Here is an 18,499-nt window from a genome sequence, read left to right as displayed (position 1 = left end):
GTAACAATTTACATAATTAGTCTAGTATATTCAAATTGTGAGATAGAAACAAGTACTTTATGTACTTACCAGAACACAAAAAATAATAAAATACAACTGTAGGTTATAATAGTTACTCAAAGACCAGTTGACCAAGTTAACTACAAATGAACAAACTAGTAAATCAGAAGTAATGAATTATGGATCAAGGGAAGTTCCTCCTCGATTACAAACATGAAAAACTTGTAAATCTTTGAAACATTTAGAAATCTATCAACAAATGCTCTAATTTCAAACTATCTTAGTTTCTAAAATAAGATTTTCTTCAACCAAAATTTTATAATATTATTATTTTCTTGATACAAAAATCAATCAATCATCTATATTTGATGCAATAATGTCGTGTTATATTCCTAAAGACAGTGTATTTGAAACATAAAAATTGAAAAGATAAACTATTGTTGTTCTTACTTCTTACAATCGACAATCATGAATTATCAAATCTCAATCTATAATTAGAGAATGGACCGAGAAGGAAGAATAGATAAGATGTTGGCTGCGTTTCAGATCTTTCAGTTAATCTATTTTCAAGAATCGATATTGGAGGGACAGGAGGAGAAGGCGTCAAGATGAGAAGGAAGAAGCACACTGAAATCGAATCGTCCAGCATCGCTACTTGTTGATTGTAGTGTATGTGCGTAATGCGTAACAAACTAACAATCTTTACTAGAAATTAGGGGCCATAAGCCATTGCTTAAGTTAAGGCTGAGCATGGCTACAACACCACTCGGAGCATCCACAATGGAGAGTTTAATGAGAGAGTCGATGAGGTGGCAAGTCTATTTAATGAATGAAACTCTATCATTGTGAGATACTACCTTGATATTCAATGAATTTGGAATTCAATGGTCACTAAACTATTCAATAGGAAAAATGAAAATTCACAAGTCTTAAATAAATATTATAAATTTTTGGTAATGTTCCATTAAATTTTATAGAGTTCAATGTATTATTGTAAGAAAAAAAATTATAAATTTGTATGAAATAAAGAAAAGTGATTTACTATTCAATAAGAAAAATTAAAATTTACAAGTCTTAAATAAATATTATAAATTTTTGGTAATGTTCCATTAAATTTTATAGAGTTCAATGTATTATTGTAAGAAAAAAAATTATAAATTTGTATGAAATAAAGAAAAGTGATTTATTAATTGAACTCTGTGAAATCAATACATTGTGGATTTCCTCATAATGCAACAACTTTAAAAAGGTTTCCTAAAAGAAATGTTTATGCATGCATAAAATGATTTGGACCATATATATTTAACCACTTACGTGATGCTATATATATTTTTTGTTTACACAAGACAACCTTATTACATAATGTGTTTTTCTACTTGATATATCACTTACTATCGTTTATTAGTTCAATCGACTTATCTAATTTATGGAACAATTAGGATAAGTTCATTGAAATGCTAAGAAGAGGAAAATCTAAAAACAAAATTAAAATAAAAATAAGAATCTAATCAAACTAGGGATGTCAAAAACCCCCGTGGGACCCCGATCCCATATGAGACTAAACTTTTTAAAAAATCGGGAGCGGGAGCGGGGGCAAAATTAAACCCCGCTTATTTTCGGGACCGGGGTCGGGAGTTGGTATTTCCGTCCCGTACTCCCGCGGGGGTCCCGGTTGTACATTTATGTAAAAAATATATATTTAATATAAAATACATATACAAAATAGATTTTCTAATTTTAGGTTTAGGTTAGATTTTACTTTACTGTTTCCAATTAATGGATATTGAAAAGGTAGTGAATTGATCATATAATTTTGGACATGTAAGTATTTTATATTTATAATATTGGATTTGTCGTATTTTATATTTATAAGATTGTTAGAATTGTCATTTTGTAATGTTGGATTCGTACTGTTGGATTTTTAATTTTTAGTTTCTAAAAAATTAGGTTTTAAGCTTTTAAAGTTGTTAAAAATAATCTTTTTAACCTAAACCAAAATAGTTGTTTAGCAAAAAAATCGAATTTTAAGCCTATAAACCGGGGGAACCGGGGCGGGACCGGGAACGATGGAGGTAACCGGGGGCTGGACCGGGGGCTATGTAAGCGGGGAGGGGGGGGGGGGGGGACCGGGAGCGGAAGCACCAACTGATTTCAAGGGCGAGAGCGGGGGCAGCTATTTCCGCTCCCGTTTGGTACCGTTGACATCCGTAAATCAAACGCTCAATAGGCACTACAAAGCTACTTGCTAGGACCCATATAAAATGCCTAAAGTATTGAATACCTTCAAAATTGAGAATCCATTCAAAATTTTTCCATAAAATGGTTCAAATACACAACAAGAAGCCTTAGAGGCTATTCACAATAATAGTTACTTTTAGCTTTAAGCATAGAGAATCGAAAAGATGACTGGTGATCCATATCATATATAATATTTTTTAGTCATACACAACAATTTATGTTTTATATATCCATAAATTATTGTGTATCAATAAAAAATATTTTTAATTGTACAAATGAATTTAATCCAACACATGTATTAAACTTTGAGTCCGTTAAATTAAATAAGTTGAATTGAATTGATATTTTTATTTTTCAACTTTATTGATTAAACTAGGTGTAAGACCCATGTATTACATGAGTTTATTTAAAAAAATATGAAATTCTAAACATTTAAGAAGTTTAAATTTATAAAAAAAAAATAGAAAAATATTGAATTATTAAAATTAAAGTGTTTTTCTCCTTTAAATTTAAACATATAATTTAGATAAATAAACAAAGGAATATAATGAGGTTTTAATTCTGAAAATTTGGAATTAGAAGGAAAATCCTTGCCTTCCGTATGAAAAAGGTGATTGGCAGTGTGATTGATGAAGTTCAATCTGCCTTCGCTGAGGGAAGAAACATATTAGAGGGCCCCCTAATAGTAAACGAAATTTGCTCTTGGGCTAAGTCAAGTGGAAGGGAAATCTTATTATTCAAGGCAGATTTTAACAAGGCTTTTGATTCGATCAATTGGGGATTCCTTGAGTCCATAATGACTCAAATGAACTTTGGTTGTAAATGGAGATCGTGGATTAGGGGTTGCCTTGAATCGGCTAGGGCTTCTATCATTATTAACGGGAGCCCCACTGCCGAATTCTCAATGACTAAAGGTGTGAGACAAGGAGATCCTCTATCTCCTTTTTTTGTTTATAATCGCGATGGAGGGACTAAATGTTGTAATGAAGACTGCGACTTCCAAAGGTATATTTGATGGTATCCATATCCCTAATGCTAATGTATGTCTATCTCACCTCCTGTACGTAGATGACGCTCTATTTTTGGGTGATTGGTCACAAAGGAATGTTGCAAACCTTGCTAGAATCCTTAGATGTTTCCATGTCTCATCCGGTTTAAAGGTCAATTTCTCCAAGTCTAAAGTTTATGGTATTGGGGTCCCGTCGCAGGAGGTTGTTAACTGGGCAACCCCTCTTGGATGTGAACCTGCGGTGCTACCCTTCACCTACCTTGGTGTCCCGGTAGGTTTAAATATGAATCGAAAGGCCTCGTGGAACACTATAATAGAAAAATTGAGGTCAAAACTTTCAACTTGGAAAGCTGAAACCCTCAGTTTCGGTGGAAGAATCACCCTCGCCAAAACGGTACTGGGAAGCATTCCCACATTCTTCCTATCTATCTTTGGCGCCCCAGAAGGAGTCATAAGATCATTGGAAAAAACTCGTAGATAGTTTATTTGGGGAGGGTCTACTTGCAAGAATAGCATAAAATGGGTAGCCTGGGAAAAGGTTATTGCTCCAAAAATTGTTGGAGGTTTGGGTATTGGCTCTATTCGTTACCTTAATTTAGCATTGCTAACTAAGTGGTTATGGAGGCTGAAAAACAAACCCAACTCTTTTTGGGTCCAAATTGTCAATGGTCTTCATAAATTGGTGGGTGCAAATAATAGGTTTGGAGCAAAACATCCTTGGAGCAGTATATGGAACAATATAGTAAAAAGCATAAAAAAGTTAGAAAAAATAAATATTTCATTCGACGATGTAATGCATCAGAAGGAGGCTAGTGGCACATGGGTATCTTCTTTTGCTAGAGATGGACGGTTCTGTATGGCAGCTCTACGGGAAAGAATTGAAAGAGCATCATTCTCGGTATGTGACGGAATCTTCCTATGGATAAAACTGGTTCCATTAAAAGTATTGGGCTTTATTTGGAGAGCGAAACAAAGTCGAATACCCTCAACTGAAGCACTCAAAACCAGGGGAGTTACAATGGACTTAACTATCTGTGGTGCCTGTAATATGACAGATGAAACAGGTGACCATATTCTTGCAACATGCACGTTGGCGAGGGATGTATTACGGATGATCCTTCATTGGTGTGGTTTACCGGAGACAGATTTTCATTCAGTATCGGACATAATTGATTATGCATCTAGATGGGGAAGATGTCCTAAGAAGAGGAGTAGATTAACTGCGATCTTATTTGGTACCATATGGTGTTTATGGAGAGCCCGGAATGATAGGATCTTTAAAAAAAATTGTCTTAAATTCAGAGAGAATAGTAGGGGCTGTTAAATCTTTGACATATGTGTGGATTAAACATAGAGGAACAAATAATAGTATAGATTGGATAGTATGGAACTCCTCTCCTTTATTCTATTAATGTATTGTAACTATATTTTCTACTAGCTACTTGCTAGTGGAGTTATTTTCATTTTTATATATCACATTTTGCCGATTCAAAAAAAAAAAATTAATTAATTATTATATGAAAATTAATAAAAATGAAAATAACCACAAAATATCATGTGAAAAGAATTTAATTGAAAATAACCTCAAAATGATAAATGATAAAATTAATGAAAGTGTGCCATGTAAAAAATATTTTCGTAAAAAAAGAAACCAAACTTAACCAAAGTCCGAACCTATAACTGGTAACTCGTTGACACCTTTCTTAAAATTTGAAATCATATATTTCAATAAAATTTTTTGCAAAAAACAATCCTATATTCTTTCATAACGACACAAAATGAAAAAAATGGTAAATAAATTTCTTCTAAAACAAAAAGTGAATTATATCGTCACCTCCGAAATTGAGAAGGAAATTTCCACTACCACTACCAGTAGACAGATTCCTTTTAGTTTCCATGGAGTCGTGTCACGTTTCCATAACACTTCCTTTCGCGTTCTCGTTATTACCTTAACCTTTGTGAAATCAACGATTTGAACTTTGAAGGAAGAATGGTGTTTCATTGTCGATGTTTCTCATTCGAATATGAACCCAGAAGTCGAGGAAAATCGAGTTCGACTGAAACATTTTATACCGCTTCGTCGGATTTCAAACGGTCCAAATCCGATCATCTTACCTCCTCAAATTTTACCCTAAAAGGAAACAATCTTAGGGTCTTCACATTCGACGAGCTCAAGTCAGCAACTAGCGATTTTTCCATGTCTTCCAAGATCGGAGAGGGTGAATTTTGGAGCGTCCATAAGGGCACAGTTAAGAGTCTGGAATGTCCGTTTGATGAGATTCATGTAGCTGTAAAGCTCGCCAATGGACGATTGCCGGTTAGTTTAATCTCCTTCCTCAATTCCTTTCTGAAATAGCGTGAGATTACGAGAGAATTCAGAAAGGTTTTGAATTTGGTATTGATTAATGATTATTGCAACAGGGGCATATAAAACGGCTAAGGGAGGCGAGTCTTCTTGGTGTGATTGATCATCCAAACCTCGTAAAACTAGTTGGTTACTGTGTAGAAGATGATGAAACGGAAATAAACCCGCCGATTCTAGTCTATGAGTATATGCGTAATGGAAGTGTGGAGGATTGCTTATCATCTGCAACATCCACAACACATCTCTCGTGGACCATGAGACTGAAAGTCGCTCAAGATGTTGCTCGTGGCTTAGCTCATCTGCATGAAGGAGCGGAGTATCAGGTACGTATTTCAATGGCTGAATATACATTTAATTAAAAACAAGTAGTTTACAAATGGAGATGTTTGTAGGTAATTTTCAGAGATTTCAAATCGTCCAATATCCTTCTAGATGATCAATGGAACGCTAAGCTTTCGTTCAGATGGCTTAGTTTACATCCTCACCCACTCAACTATATTTCAACCTCTTCGGTATAACCAAAGTTTTCATCTTTAAATATCTGGATTAATTTCTTGATATGTATGTTATATATAATGTCATGATCAGGTAACAACAGGATATTCGGCTCCAGAGTACAATCAAACGTACATTGAAACAGGGCATCTGACAGCCGCATGCAATGTATGGAGCTATGGGTGCTTCCTGCATGAACTTATAACGGGTAGGCTCCCATTGGACAGAAACCGTATTAAGAATGACATACAGATTATAAAAAGGGTGAAGTCCTACCTACAGTCAAAAAGGGTACCTGTTGATCCAAGACTTGAAGATGATTATTCGATTAAGTCAGCGCAAAAGTTGTGGATTATAGCCAACAGATGCTTGTCGAAAAACCCGAAGTCTAGGCCAAAGATGAGTCGTGTCTTGAAAATGGTTGACAAACTCCTTGGGGTTCCATCACAAGGGGTGTAGACTTTTTTTTTTTTAAAGTTCCTATGAAGTTGAAGAAAGAAACAAAGTTTTATAAGTACATGCAAAACGACTCACAATAACATCTTGGATCTCTTGAAATTTTGTTGATTTTGAGGGAGTACTGTTTTGTATCATATCGAGTAACAAATTATGTTTTGTCGTGTAATTTGCTTCTTAAAATCTAGGATTGTTGACTCAAATGATCTTGAAGTTACAAAATTGTCACAAGTTAGCCATGTAAGATCAAAGCATGGCTATTAAGCCTTTGAACTCTAATTTTTGTTCCTATTTCGTCTTTGCAACCGCCTACTTCGGTTTTGCATGTTTATTGTGGAGCTGATATGGCTCTACTTGGGTATTGATCAGGGTCGGATTTGAGGGGTAAGGTGGGCAGCCGCACAGGACCCCAATAAAATAGAGCTCAAGATTTAGTCATATTGTTTATTTAATATTTATATAAATAATAAATCATTCAAACAAAAACATAGTTTCATTATGGTTCAAAGCGTGCTTCTAATTTTTTAAGATAATACCCTTCAGGTGGTACCTTTTTAATTGTGTTAAACTTTCTTTATGTGCTCCACTAAATTCTCGTGTCTTTTTTATTTTTATTTTTATTTATTTATTTATTTTTTTTGCATCTACTAAGAACAAAATTACAAAAATCTTCAAGTAATATTTTATTTTTCTTTGTGTGCCTCCATAAATTCTCATGCTTTATTTTATTTTATTTTTTTTTATTATTTTTTTTGCATTCACTAAGAACAAAATTGCAAGATTCTTTGAGTAATATTTTATTGAAGTAGTAAATAATTTTTTAAAAGATTAATTAAGAGTTTTAGAACATTATGCATCCATTTGTTTCACTAATTTATAATGACTTCCAAAAAGATAATGATAGTAACAACTTTTAGTTATCAATAGGGAATCATTGAACGGTTGAAGGAGAATAGTAGATTTTTATCACATTTTACTAATAACCAAACTAACCTTTAAAATATTGATTTTATTAAGAAAAATATTTTTAGTGAAATTGTAGTATAAAATATCCGGTCCGGAACAGCTAGTCGGTACTTATTAAAATACTATGATTTTGCTGTTTTTATTGTTATAAAGTTTATCGTTATTTAAAAAAAAAAAACAGTTTATGTAATTTAATTTGTTCCATGTTAAGACCAAAAGACCTTTTTTCCCGGTTTGTCTAGGGTATTTGAATTTTTAGGACCGGCCATGGTATTGATCCTAGCATATATTGAAAAAGAAAAATGAATTTAAGAGCTTAAATTCAAAATGAATTCATTGATTAAGTTTCATAAGTTGTTATCAATATTATGTATGTCCTTTGAAATTAATATAAATGTTTCCTTGAAACTTATGTGAAAAATGATGATTTTTTGAAAAGTTCAAAAATCATTAAATAGATTACTTTGGAGCTTATAACTCGATATCTAGAGTCAATATGTAAGTTCCTTTCTAAGAGAAATTTGTGTGGTTGATATGATGTATGAATCCATAGATAAAGAATCGACTAAATCCAAGTTCATATGAAAAATGTTGTAGACATTTGAAGAATCGACTAAATCCAAGTTCATATGAAAAATGTTATTATATACATTTGAAGTTAGGGAAAAAGTTGCATGAAGTGAAAAAAGTACTTGAAATAGTGAATTACCATTGAACTGGAATGATATTATTTCTAAATCAAAGTTTATTCACAAAAGCACTTTGTATTATCTAAATGAAATTAATGATTGCAAATTTGCAATTCTAGAAGTGTTTGAAGGTATTTAAAGGAACAAAAGGATCATTTGAGCTAGCAATTGCAATGCATGGATTTAAGTCTCACAACTCCACAGTTGAATTTGGAATCGTGTGTTGTAAGGTAGAAACGTGTCTTTCAGTATTAGATCTACAAAGATTGTTATTTCTTTTGGGGATTGAGGTTAATCTTCTTCTTTTTTTTTTTTTTTTTTTTTTTTTTTTTTTTTTGGAATTTTTGGGGATTGAGGTTAATCTTTGGGGATTGAGGTTAATCTTTGGGGATTGTTATTTCTTTTGGGGATTGAGGTTATTTCTTTTGGAATCGTGTGTTGAATTTTTTTTTTTTTATAACTAAACTTAGAAATAGATAAAAAAAAATAGAAAATAGATATGAAAAAGACTAGTAATTTTTTTTCTTTTTAGATGAAGGAATTTTTTTAAACCATAAAAATGTAATCTATTAAATTTTCTAAGATTAGACAGTACGATTTTAAGCAAACTACAAGGACCATTATTGTAATTTACTCTTATAAAATTGTCAAAATAATACTACATAATGATACATTGGAACGCATTACCTTCTTTCTTTGAACTCTTCTGTTTTAGTTTGCCACTAAATATCATACGATCGTCGCCGTTGAAAGAATTATTTTGCATAATCAATGGTTGGCAAGGTATCAAGTGACACCATTGATAATTTGATACCATGGGTCAAATTCGACTGCTCGCATACTAAAGCAAAACCTCTCAATCCATTCTATATAACATGATTTCGTTCGCACCTTACAACATATATTGCCACAAACCTCCAACCATCAAGTATAATTAAAATGGTTAGTTATTTATTATTCTTTTATTAGCAATAATACAAATGTTATTTCAAAACGTGTGTTTATAAAATGATTATCATATCTATTTTATGTTTTAAATATGTATTTTGAATGGTTGTTACAAACAATTTATGTAATGATTGCTTGTATTTCTTTTTTACGTCTATCATTAGTTACTAATTAATTGAGAAGTTTTAATTATTTGTTGATTATTACGTTTATTTAAATTGTCACTGACCAATTTATATATTTTTCATGTATGGAATAATGGAAATTTTGTTCTTCGCTTTTGAATAGAGTTCTGCAATCGAGATCAAGGTAACCGAGGGAAATTTAAGAAATGAGTTTTTTTTTTTTTTTTTTTTTTTTTTTTTTTTTTTTTTAAGAAAATGACCATATGTTTTCAGGTTTTGAAAAATAATCATATTTTACTAATTTTATATCATTGTTCCTACTCATACTATGAAGTTTTTTTTTACAAACAATCTCCCTCCTTTTTTGTATCCAAAATATTTATTTCAAAGTGTTTAATGTTAACGTTTTACAATAAAATGTATGCTTTTATAGATTAATATTGTATATAGTCCATATCTACAATATTTGTTTAACTTTTTGTTAGATTTAAGTAAAAAACAAACATTTTTTCTCAAAAATTCATAATTGTTCATTGGATTTCAGACCCGCTTTTGAAATTCCATGAGTTTTTTTTTTTCCGAAATCCAAAATGTTGGTTCGGAATCTGGAATGTCGTCCTAAATTCCGGAATTTCAGTCAGAAATGTATTTTCAAAAAAATGTTTTTTTTCTTAATCCAGAATGCTTATTCCAGACCAAGTGATTGTTTTTGGTAAAAACTAATTTTTTTGTTATTTTTTTCAACACATTAAAATATGGTTAGATTACTTAATTTCCTTGAACATATTATTAATTAATCTTGTTTTTGTAACTTTTTTATTTGATTTCAGAAAATTTTCATTCAAAAATCTGAGAGAGTTAAATCGATTCACTTGCATCCAACCAAACCATGGTAATGAATTTTTCTATTATTAATTTCCCATGTATTTGTTTTCTTATTTCTTGCGTATGTTAACTATACTTAACAATTAAATTATATTTTTTCTATCTAAAGGGTCTTGTTAGGTTTGTATTCCGGAAATGTTTCTATTTGGAACTCTCACTCTCAAGTAAGCCATTATCAATTTATGTAATTGTTATTTGGATTATCTTTATAATATGGGATTATGATACCAACAAAAATAAAACATATACATATATCCAAATATTTATTAATGGGTAGCATCTTCTTTGCAGGTAACAGAGAAGACTTTTGAAACCGGCAAATCGCCAGGTACGTGATTTGTTTTTCGACACAGCCTTAAATGGACTTTACATGTTTGTCCTAACAGTTAGAATGTAATAAATATGTGAATTCTCATGTTCAAGCTTAAGAATATTACTTGAATGACACTTTGACTTACTATCTATCTATTGTTGATTGTGGATTATTTGGTGGATTTTTTACAAGTCCTTACTAAAGTTATAGACTTGTATGTTGTGAAATCTAGTTATGCTTACTTGTAGTTTATTTATGTTTTGTAGTACGAACTGCAAAATTTATTGCGCACAAAGAATGGATTGTTGTGGGATCCGATGACGGGTTTCTTCGTGTGTATAACTATAACAATATGGAAAGTGTCGTGGAGCTAAAGGCACACACAGACTTCATTAGGTCTGTGGTTATTCATCCATCTCTTCCATACATACTTTCTGCATCTGATGACAAGCTCATAAAGCTATGGGATTGGGAGAATGGTTGGGAATGCACTAAAACATTTCAAGGGCATGAACATTATGTCATGCAAGTAGCATTTAGCCCGAGGGATGCGAATGTATTTGCAAGTGCATCACTCGATTGTACCATTAAGGTACATAGTATTAACTTTCATTGTACAACCTGCTAATGTGTACAAGTAACTATATATTCATGATTGAAAATATGATTCTAATTCTTATATATGTTTGTCTTTCAAGATGTGGAATCTTGGATCATCAAGTTCACATTTGTCGATTTTAGGTCATTCAAAAGGTTTGAATTCTGTTGAATTTTTTGAAACCGATGAAAAGCTCCACTTCGTCACAGTATCTGATGATTGTACTGCCAAGGTATGTCTATTTAATTTTTATATAATTTTTTTGATCAAAAGTAAACCAACATTAAACTAATACATGAACATTAATTAGGTTTGGGACTATGACACCAAGGTTTGTATTCAAACTCTTGAAGGACACACAAACAATATTACGTCTATACTACATGTGAACTTGGACTTTAATTTAATCATTACCGGATCTGAAGACAAAACTTTACACGCATGGAATGCGGCAACTTACAAGTTAGACCAAGTGTTTACCTCCGAACTTGGCAGAGTTTGGACCATTGGATTCATAAAAGACTCATCCCAGTAAGTCTCTTGAATTTTACATTTGATCTTCGATTGATACGATTATAAAACTTACAATTATATTTATATAATAGGATTATACTTGGTTGCGATGAAGGAATACTCGTTGGGCATATCATCCGTGCTTGTTCTTGAGCAAATCGTAGATCAACCGATCTATAGGTGTATTATGTATTACTATTATTAAAATGCACCTTTTACTAAATATCGTGTATCTTAATATTGTATATGTATGATGTATGATATATCTAAATATTATATATGTATGATATATCTCACTGTTATATATGTATGATGTATGAAATCATATAATTAATAAAATAAATAAAATGTGATGTTATATTATTGGTTGAATGAAGCTTTAAGAATCGTGTGTGAATGATCTCCATTGTATATCTTTCAAAATTTATCGATTTCATATATATATATATATATATATATATATATATATATATATATATATATATATATATATATATATATATATATATATATATATATATATATATATATATATATAGTTAGGTTCATTTGAGACCATCTATATTTTGTGAGACCGTGAGACGCATTTTTTTATTTTATTTTTATTTTTATTTTTAATTTTTTTTAGTTAATTCATGTTCCGAAAATAATATTTAAAAAAAGAATTTTTTGATTTTTTCATTTATTTTGCATTTTAAAATTATTTTTAAAATATGTACAGTGTAATATTCTATTTAGAATATTTCACGTATTTTAAAAAAAAATAGAATTTTTTTTATTTTTTTTAGTTAATTCAAGTTCCGAAAATAATATTTAAAAAAAGAATTTTTAGATTTTTCCATTTATTTTGCATTTTAAAATTATTTTTTAGAATATGTCAGTGTAATATTCTATTTAGAATATTTCACGTATTTTTCAAAAAAAAAAAAAACGGAATTTTTTTTTATTTTTTTTTATTTTAAAATTTTTTTTTTAGTTAATTCAAGTTCCGAAAATAATATTTAAAGAAAGAATTTTTGGATTTTTCCATTTATTTTGCATTTTAAAATTATTTTTAGATTTGATCTCACGGTCTCACAAAATTAGAATGGTCTAAAATAAACCTGAACATATATATATATATATATATATATATATATATATATATATATATATATATATATATATATATATATATATATATATATATATATATATATATTGCTTTTGTCTAATCAATTAAAATAAATTTAATGTACTGTTAATAAATAGAAACCACGTTTAGGAATTCGTTGACATATGACAATGTTTAGGATTTGAAGATATGGTCGAGATTCCAAATTGCCGTTGGTTTAAATACAATGTTATTTCGTAATAGCCTCCAAAGTTAAAATAAATGGTTATTCATATAAGATAAGTAGATAACATGTACTTTTGTTCGATGCATTCGACTAAAAAGTCAATATTAGAAAATAATAAACTCACTAGAATTTTTTTCATAAAAAACATAATAAATGGCCCCTATGGTTTTTCAAAATCTGAAGTTTAATCCCTATGGTTTAAAAACGTCATAGATGGTCCATGTACTATTAAAACTTTTGACGATTGGTCCTTATTGCTAACTCCGTTAAATTTGCCCGTTAACTAAAGTGCATTTTCGTCTTTTCACGATCACAATGACCATTTATGAAGTTTTGCTCTTATTTACAAAGGGGTCTCTCTCTCTCTATATATATCTATCTATCTATCTATTTATCTCTCTCTCTGACGCCTGCTTCCCCCTCCTTTGTTTCCCTCTCTCACACAATGTACAAAAAGTTGAAGCTTTCATGGTGCCATGATTCATCGGCTACCGACTGCACCCATTGTGGTAAATCAAACGCCCTACCGTACCCAGCCCACCATGCTCAACAACTGCTAGATCGATGTTGATTTCTCCATCTCCGGAAAATCTGAGTCGTCAACCTTTTTCCATTCAGTTGACTTCCAATCGTCAACCCCTTTCAAATCTGTTCATCGTCGGTGTGGGTCCGACGGTGCTTGGGCTTTCTTTAATAGGCAACTCCGATAAGGGTTAGATCGACAAAACCGAACCTTGAAACACCGACAAGGGTTAGATCGACGAGGTTTCACATCAACGGTGAGAGGGATAATCGGAGAAGGACGACTGGTGGTGGTTGATTCCATTAAACATACCAGAGAGAGACAACCAAGGAACTAAAAATAGTATCAAACTAGAAATCGGACCCCCCCCCTTCGATTCATAGAATCCGATCGACAAACACAATCACCCAACGTCGCATCCTCCTTCTCCTTCTTCTAATCTCGATCACAGTTCTCCTTTTTCTCCTTTCTGAATAGACTAGCCTCCTCTTTTATCTTTTATTTTTTACATTTGCAGCTATTAGGGATGATGATAATGGAGGAATATGGGAGGTCTTTGGTGATTGAAGGTGACGTTGGGTAGTGATGTTTGTGTGGGTGGTGTAGGGGGATGAAGAGGAGAGAAGAAGTTGATGAAGGTAAGTGAATGGAAACTGGAATTACAAAGCTGTGAAGGTTTGTTTGAAGGTTAATTGCTATGGGTTTATGGAGTAGGACTATAGGGTAAGGTGGCTGGAAGTTTTGAGGAAATAAAGGTGATGGTTTTGGTGGTCATGGTGGTGAAATGGTGAAGGTGGATCTTGGTGAAGCGGTGGCTGGAATGGAGATCGTGGGGCTGGGAACGGTGTTCGGTGATGGTGAACGGAGGAATAAGGTGATTCATGATGGTAGAAGGTGGTGATGGTTGTGTGGATCTTGGGAGGTTGATGGTGGTCATGGAGAGCGCGCGCACGAGAGAGAGAGAGAGAGAGAGAGAGAGAGAGAGAGAGAGAGAGACCTTTAATAATAATAATAATAATAATAATAATAATAACTAGTGTAGTTTACCCATGCTCCGCATGGGTCATTGTATTCCATTTGGATTTAAGTTGTTATGCAAAACGTTGTTGGTACATCAAAATTCATTTATTTAGTTTGATACAATATAACTAATCAAATATACCTCTATACTACATCCACTCCAAAATGCTTCTTCACGACGTGGATATTACATAGTCCATTGTAGACATAAGAAAATCTACAATGAATAAACATAAATAATCATGTTCCTTAAAATATTAGGTTAGAATATCAAAAAAAAATCTTGTTTATTATTTAATGTTGTAAATGGAGTAAAGTAAGAAAAAAAATGATACTTGCATCTTCTCTAGTCAAGCAGAGAGGGAGGATTAATTTTGAAAATATTTTCATTCAGTCCATCTTTCCCTATTAGCATACCCATATCTGCAACCAAACAATTGTTAAATATCGACATGAAAACAACGTACATGACCCCATGTATTAGTTGGTATTTACAAAAACGACATTTTATTTGTTCCATAACATATAAAGTTTGACGGGTTCTGTTAGGACCTGGTTTTGAGAAGGTCAATCTCCACAGAAAAGAAGAAGGAACAGAGGGAAGTTGGAGCAATTTTCAACATATCCCATTAAAAATCCAAATTACAAAATAAATAAGAGAGGAACTTGCTAGAGGTTTCCACCTATCAGGAACGAAAACAGACGTGCAAGGAATTATTCTAAACAAAACGGCCATTGTGGTTCCTAAAATAAAGCAAAAAGTACTTTGAAGCTTCACGTGCTCTTTGAGGTAGCTGATTGTGCAACTTATCTTCTGTCACACCCCCGAACCAGACGGCGGAAACGTCCGGGGGCTGTCGTGACTCAATTGAATACCATAACATTGAATACATATGAAACATAACAACATTCGTCACCATTCATCAGCATAGTACAACCAGTAGTGTTTACATATCATACATTGTTTAAACATTACATTCCCCAAAAATTAATTTGTTCAATTCATACAAAAATGAACCGCAACCGTCACTGGATATGATTTCCCTTGATTCACTGGCTCCCTGAGAATACAAGTATTTTGAAAAACGTCAACATATGAAATGTTGGTGAGTTCATAAGTAGTGTTTGAAATCGAATGTTTGTATTGTTTGAAGAACCACCAGAAAATCCGATATTTTCTGAAAAGATAAGTTTTCGAAAACGTTTGTGAAGATCCATAGGTATGCTTGTTCGTTTCTATACTTGTAAAAAAATGTTAATTGAAAATGTATGCATTTCAAATCAGTTCGTATTGAAAACCCTAAGAAAACCCGATGTTCTCCTAGTTCCTTGAATTACGTGATGTTACATTGAAACCATTGCATAGCGCATAGTGTCAGTCCCAGGCGACGTTGGAAGGTTTTCGAGCAGGATTATTTACTACAAACCCGCGTTACACAAACGCCCAGTTTATAGTTATACTAACGACTCCGAAGGCGTCGTCAGTACTAATCGCGTTATCCAATCGCCCTGACTAGGTGTAGTCCCACATCCGAAGAGAAAGAGATCACGAAGACCCCGGTAACTCCATTAGCCGGTTGGGGATAAAATGTACGAGGGGTCCCCGACCCGCCTCGCATGAAATGTAGACTTTACTAGCAATACCAAAGGACCCTTGGGGACCGGTGGTATACAAGCCATTGAAAGTCCATTTACGTTGTGTCGGATCGGTAAAACCCAACACACCGTAAAAAAATGTCTTCGGGCCTTAAGATCAGGTCATTGGGCTAGCTAGGCTCAACGAACAAGATTTTACACTTGTGGGGCCCAAAGATGGTGCGTAGACGTCTGTGCACACTCGCATGTATATGTATTACCAAACGTTACTTGCATGAATCGTAGTGTCGTAGTGTTAGTAGTTGTAGATTTCTATTGGCTCGAGACCGAGCCAATTCGTTTAACAACGACTTTTGGGTATTGTAATGTATTGTATTTCGTCGATAGTCGCGGTACAATTATTTGATCAAATTGTGTACATTGAACTAGCCTTGAAATATTCCTGTTTTCAGCCCCTTATTATTTGTAAAATTTACATTTTCAACCCTTTTTATTAAATACTTCCCGGTTTGGTCCTTAAACTATTTTTCTTGACATTTTAACACCAAAAATTATTGAAATTAATATTTTTCAGCAAATTTTTCGTAGAAAACAGTTTAAGTCCTTGAAAATGCAGTTTTCTCGGTTTTAATCCCTTCTTTTCGCAACTTTGACAATTTTGGCCCAAATTGGAAAATTTTTGCAACTTTGGTCCTTTTTAAATTTAAAAAGCATTTTAAACCTTTGAAAAGGATTTGGAACACTTATAGTCTGCTGTTTTACAGAAAGTTACAGTTTTGGCCCTCCAAAACAGAAAAATTCGCATAATGGGCCTTATTGGGCCGAAATTTTCATTTTTAGCCCATTAAGCTTGGAATTTATGTTTTTAATCCCCTAAATGAGTATATTTCCAGAAATTTATTTATGGAAACTGTTTTGGCACACTTCATCCATCAGAATCTGTGAAATGTCAATTTGGGCCCTTATTTTTGCATTTTTCACATTTTAGGCCCAAAATTTGTGTTTTTAACCCAAAGAAAATTATTACTAAACCACTTAGCCATTTTTCTTGAAATACTTTGTGTTTAGAAATATATTTGAAGCTAAAATCATTTAACACAAGATATATCTCGGTTTTGATGGGTTTTAATGCTAGATCCAACATAAAAACACATAAAAGCATACATATAAGCATGGAAATCATACAAGGCATACAAAACACATATAGATCTACACTTTCACTTGTATTCCCCCCCCCCCCCCCACAAAACTCATAAAAACAGAAAATAGGGGGTATGAAGCTCACCTTGGGGTGCTGATTCGGTTTTGAAAGGAAAAATGGAAGGAAAATGAAGTGTTTTTGGCCTTAGCTCCCTTTGATGAAGATCTCGAGTTTTGAGATGGTTCTAGGATGCAAGATCACGATTTTTGCATAGATTAGGAAAGGATTTTTGATAACAAAAGAATTTAAACCATAGATCTATGCATAATCTTACCTTAGATGAAGAATTTTGTGGAGATTTCCTCTTGAATGCTTCCTAGAACTCGAGATTTTTGAGTGGAGAGGGAGAGTTGTTCTTGAGTGATCTAGAGAGAATTTGAGATATTTTTGGTGTGTGTATGTGTGTATGGCCGAGAGTGAGAGAGAGGAGAGAAGAGAGGTGATATTTGAGGTGATGTGCATGGAGGAATGGGAAATATTGCATGGATATCCTTTGGATAATAATGAGGTGGCATGCATTAAGTCAACACTTCCATTTCTCTTTGGGTTTGGGCCTTTGGGCCGAGATTTTTGAAAGGGAAAAGAAAAATTTGGGCTTTTCTTCCTTAAGCCCAAAATTTGAGTTAGTTAGAGTGTGTTTTATGCTTAAAAGAATGTAGTATGATTTTTATATTTTTATTGGACTAGTTTAGGTTATTCATGTATCAAGGCTTTCAATTCATTTCATTATAGGCCCAACATGACCTAAAATGTTAAATTAAATAAGTGTGGGTCCAATTAGAGCCCAATTAGGGTTCTAAGCCCATGATAGTCTAATTGGAAGCTTATTGGTCCCTTTGGAGCCAATAATGAAGTTCTAGTCTAAAATAGACTTAACAAGCACTTCTAGGGTTTTCCAATTGTTTGATGACTACTTGTAGTACTTGTATGATGTGTTTGATTGAAGTTTTTGATTCACATTAACTTGAATGTATGGATTACATAGCTCAAAATTTTCAGTTGTGACATCATCCCCCCGTTAGAGGGAATTTCGTCCCGAAATTCTGTTTGAAAGCTAGATTTGAGAATGCTAGAATAGGTGAGGGTACTTCTGCTTCATTTGATCTTCGCGTTCCCACGTGAATTCTGGCCCACGCTTTGCGTTCCACCGTACCTTCACGATCGGGATGCGACTCTGCTTAGTACGCTTCACCTCCCTATCCATGATTTCGATTGGCTC

General features: G+C 32.8%; 2 protein-coding genes across 3 annotated transcripts; both read left to right on the top strand.

The window, feature by feature from the left end:
* The first annotated feature begins 5,135 nt into the window (after positions 1-5,135).
* Positions 5,136-6,830, top strand: LOC145034499 (serine/threonine-protein kinase PCRK2-like). 2 transcript variants are annotated; one of them, XM_078982932.1, is made up of 4 exons: positions 5,138-5,564; positions 5,669-5,935; positions 6,005-6,124; positions 6,201-6,830. In XM_078982932.1, the coding sequence occupies exons 1-4, from the start codon at positions 5,238-5,240 to the stop codon at positions 6,564-6,566; spliced, it is 1,080 nt and encodes a 359-aa protein (XP_078839058.1). In that variant the 5' UTR covers positions 5,138-5,237; the 3' UTR covers positions 6,567-6,830. The 2 variants fall into 2 exon arrangements, with proteins under 2 accessions (XP_078839063.1, XP_078839058.1); XM_078982937.1 differs by lacking the exon at positions 6,005-6,124 and having other exon boundaries at positions 5,136-5,564.
* Positions 6,831-9,057: 2,227 nt separating this feature from the next.
* Positions 9,058-11,963, top strand: LOC144997706 (uncharacterized). Its single transcript, XM_078957584.1, has 9 exons — positions 9,058-9,160; positions 9,455-9,475; positions 10,122-10,183; positions 10,286-10,340; positions 10,468-10,504; positions 10,756-11,081; positions 11,188-11,319; positions 11,398-11,618; positions 11,693-11,963. Exons 1-9 carry the CDS (start codon positions 9,158-9,160, stop codon positions 11,751-11,753), a joined length of 918 nt encoding a protein of 305 aa, XP_078813710.1. The 5' UTR covers positions 9,058-9,157; the 3' UTR covers positions 11,754-11,963.
* Positions 11,964-18,499: the final 6,536 nt, after the last annotated feature.

This window comes from Lactuca saligna, chromosome 1 (assembly GCF_052625555.1).
Source record: "Lactuca saligna cultivar CGN05327 chromosome 1, ASM5262555v1, whole genome shotgun sequence".
NCBI classification, from domain to species: Eukaryota; Viridiplantae; Streptophyta; class Magnoliopsida; order Asterales; family Asteraceae; genus Lactuca; species Lactuca saligna.
This window is presented reverse-complemented; position numbering and strand designations above follow the sequence as displayed.

Coding starts and splice junctions, on each gene's coding strand:
- LOC145034499 (XM_078982932.1), top strand. CDS start 5,238: ATGGTGTTTCATTGTCGATGTTTCTCATTCGAATATGAACCCAGAAGT. Junction 5,565..5,668: donor TCGCCAATGGACGATTGCCG/GTTAGTTTAATC, acceptor TTATTGCAACAG/GGGCATATAAAACGGCTAAG. Junction 6,125..6,200: donor ACTATATTTCAACCTCTTCG/GTATAACCAAAG, acceptor TGTCATGATCAG/GTAACAACAGGATATTCGGC.
- LOC144997706 (XM_078957584.1), top strand. Junction 11,082..11,187: donor CACTCGATTGTACCATTAAG/GTACATAGTATT, acceptor TTGTCTTTCAAG/ATGTGGAATCTTGGATCATC. Junction 11,320..11,397: donor CTGATGATTGTACTGCCAAG/GTATGTCTATTT, acceptor AACATTAATTAG/GTTTGGGACTATGACACCAA.